Below are 2,479 nucleotides of genomic sequence, written 5' to 3'. Positions count from 1 at the left end.
GAAGCTCGGAAGTGTTTGGGCAGGCAGACAAGTGACGCGAGTGACCATAGAGAAACGTGAGAAATTTGAGGGATGTCTGTATTTAAGTAGTATAGACGTGAAGACCCCACTTTTTAGCAACATAAATTTTAAACAGCATGATTTCTTTTTTGGTGCTGATTATTATGATTACATCCAAATTATTTCTTCTCACACTGTGAAGGGGTGCTTAATAGTTTTAAAGACTTGGAAGATATAGGCATTCTCTTCAATTCTGGGTTCCTTTGATTAGAGAGGTATAGATAATAAAGACAGGAGGGCGAATTCAACACATTGGTGTATTCGTGGGAGTAGATCCTGGAGAGAATCAGATCCAGTTCCACAATGTGTGGTTTCCTCTTCCTTCACTCTTAATGGATTCAGAAAGTGTTTTGGAAGAAGAAAATGGGAAAATTAGGGATGTGGGTTCTGAGATTGAGATAAAAAAGAACATCCGAGGAGAAATGCCTGACAACGACATGAAATAGTGAAAATACAAGCTTAGTCAAACATCCTCTGCTACCTAGATGCCTGGTGCTGAGCATTACGATGGATTTTTAGAGCATTCAGGACCACTACCTGGAGCTATACGTTAGGTCAAACTCTAAGACCTCAGAAAAATGGGAGTTCTTTTTATGCCAGATGAAAAGGGGGTTGGAGGTGGATAGTGTCTGTTAGGCAGCCAAGAAAGATTTCTACAGATCTTGAGAGCTCTCTTTATGTCTCAGTTTTCCATTTGTGTCACGTGCAAAATCGAGCCTGTTCTGCTCCAGACACAGTATACTATTGAGTCACAACCTGAGTCAAATTTTGCTTAGAGCTTTGTGTCTCCAGGACAGAGGATGAACTGCTCTGATTTTCTTCCCTCAGAAAAATGGACTTGGACATCCCACAAGCCTTCCAGAAAGAACTCATCTGCCTCATCTGCCTGAATTGCCTTACAGACCCAGTCACCATAGACTGTGGGCACAGCTTCTGTTGGCCCTGTCTCTGTCTTTACTGGGAGAAAGCCGAGACTCCCGCCTGTTGCCCGGTGTGCAGGAAACCATCCCAAGAGACAGAATACAAAACCAATATTCTTCTGAAGAATCTGGTGTCCATTGCCAGAAAAGCCAGACTCAGGCAATTCCTGAGCTCTGAGGAACATATGTGTGGGACCCACAAGGAGACAAAGAAGATCTTCTGTGAAGACAGCAGGAGCCTGCTGTGTGTGCTCTGCTCTGAATCTCAGGAGCACGAGGCTCACAGTCACCGTTCAGTGGAAGAGGCCGCTGAGGAATACCGGGTAAGTGATGCCTCTGAGAGCACTCAGAAGGCTGGAGGAGAGGACAGCTAAGGGTATGAGGGTGTGAGGGGTCCTGAGGATGAGGAAATCCTCTCTTTCCTGAGTGCCAGGTACCGATCTGGGTAGCAATATGAAGCTGTGAAGGAAATCCACCAGTGTATCTGCCTTCATGGAGCTTGCATCCAACGGGAGGGGGATTAGGTTAGTGGTCCTTATTACTCTGATGGTGCAGTATCATGCTCAAGGCCCTCAAGCCCTCATTTTGACTCACTGGCTATAAAATCCACAAGGGCAAAGAGGCTTTTCTCTAGAATACGTTTTCACTAATTCTGGATAAAGTTGTAGGATAAAGTAAATTGAAATTAGCAAGGAACGAGCATCACTAGATCCCAGTTCTGAGGCAAGACGCCACACTCTCTGATGATTAGCTATGCTAAGTAAAATCCTGATCAGTTTCCAAGGCCAATGAATGGACTACCTCGCATTGTGTGGCTCTAGGGTCTGAAATCTCCTCAAATGGATCATGTGTGAGGGCAAACAGGCAAATGTTGATGATCCTTTCACTCTCCCTAAAGTACTTTGTCCAACATCCCTTGACTCTCTCCATTATCTGGAGTCTGAAACCCAAGTCTCTTTGCTTCTCTGGTGCTAAAATTCATGGTTCTTTTACAGGAGAAGGTTTCCAAGCAAATGAGGTCTTTATGGGAAAAGATGCAAGAAAACCAAAGAAATCTCGATAAAGATGGCAGTATATCTTTACATTGGATGGTAAGTATTTCCCTCTGAATCAGGTTGAGATAGACGTGCTAGACACTAATCCATTAATAATTTGAGCTGGAATCATCACGTGTCATGAAATTCTGTGAATGGGTTGAACAACAGGAAAAGTAATCCATCTCATTTTCAACCTGAGGTAACATGCCTCTTAGGATTTTTAGACACTGATATAATCAGTAAGTACAAAAAGAGAACCCTCAGAATAATGTGCAACAGGCTGAGATGGAGGCACATAGAGCAATTTGGACAATTCAGTAACCATCATTCAGCATCTCAGGCAAAATTTCTCAGGTTTAAAACCGATTGGAGTTCTGAAGGACGAGTAGGTGTTAAAAATCCATGGGTGCTGCAGGCAGAGATTTCTGTATGTCAGACACTCTGGAAATTAAAGATCATGTC

General features: G+C 43.4%; 1 protein-coding gene across 1 annotated transcript in view; it reads left to right on the top strand.

Moving 5' to 3' along the window:
* Window positions 1–892: 892 nt before the first annotated feature.
* The window catches only part of LOC131408990 (tripartite motif-containing protein 43-like), a 5,766-nt gene continuing 4,179 nt past the window's right edge, over window positions 893–2,479 (top strand). Inside the window, exons 1-2 of the mRNA XM_058546211.1 lie at window positions 893–1,303; window positions 1,976–2,051. Of these exons, the coding sequence (XP_058402194.1) occupies window positions 893–1,303; window positions 1,976–2,051 (487 nt within the window). The remainder of the gene's footprint in view (window positions 1,304–1,975; window positions 2,052–2,479) is intronic.

The sequence above is a fragment of the Diceros bicornis genome, chromosome 7 (assembly GCF_020826845.1).
Source record: "Diceros bicornis minor isolate mBicDic1 chromosome 7, mDicBic1.mat.cur, whole genome shotgun sequence".
NCBI lineage: Eukaryota > Metazoa > Chordata > Mammalia > Perissodactyla > Rhinocerotidae > Diceros > Diceros bicornis.
Note: the sequence above shows the minus strand (reverse complement) of the source record. Positions and strands in the feature narration are given on the sequence as shown.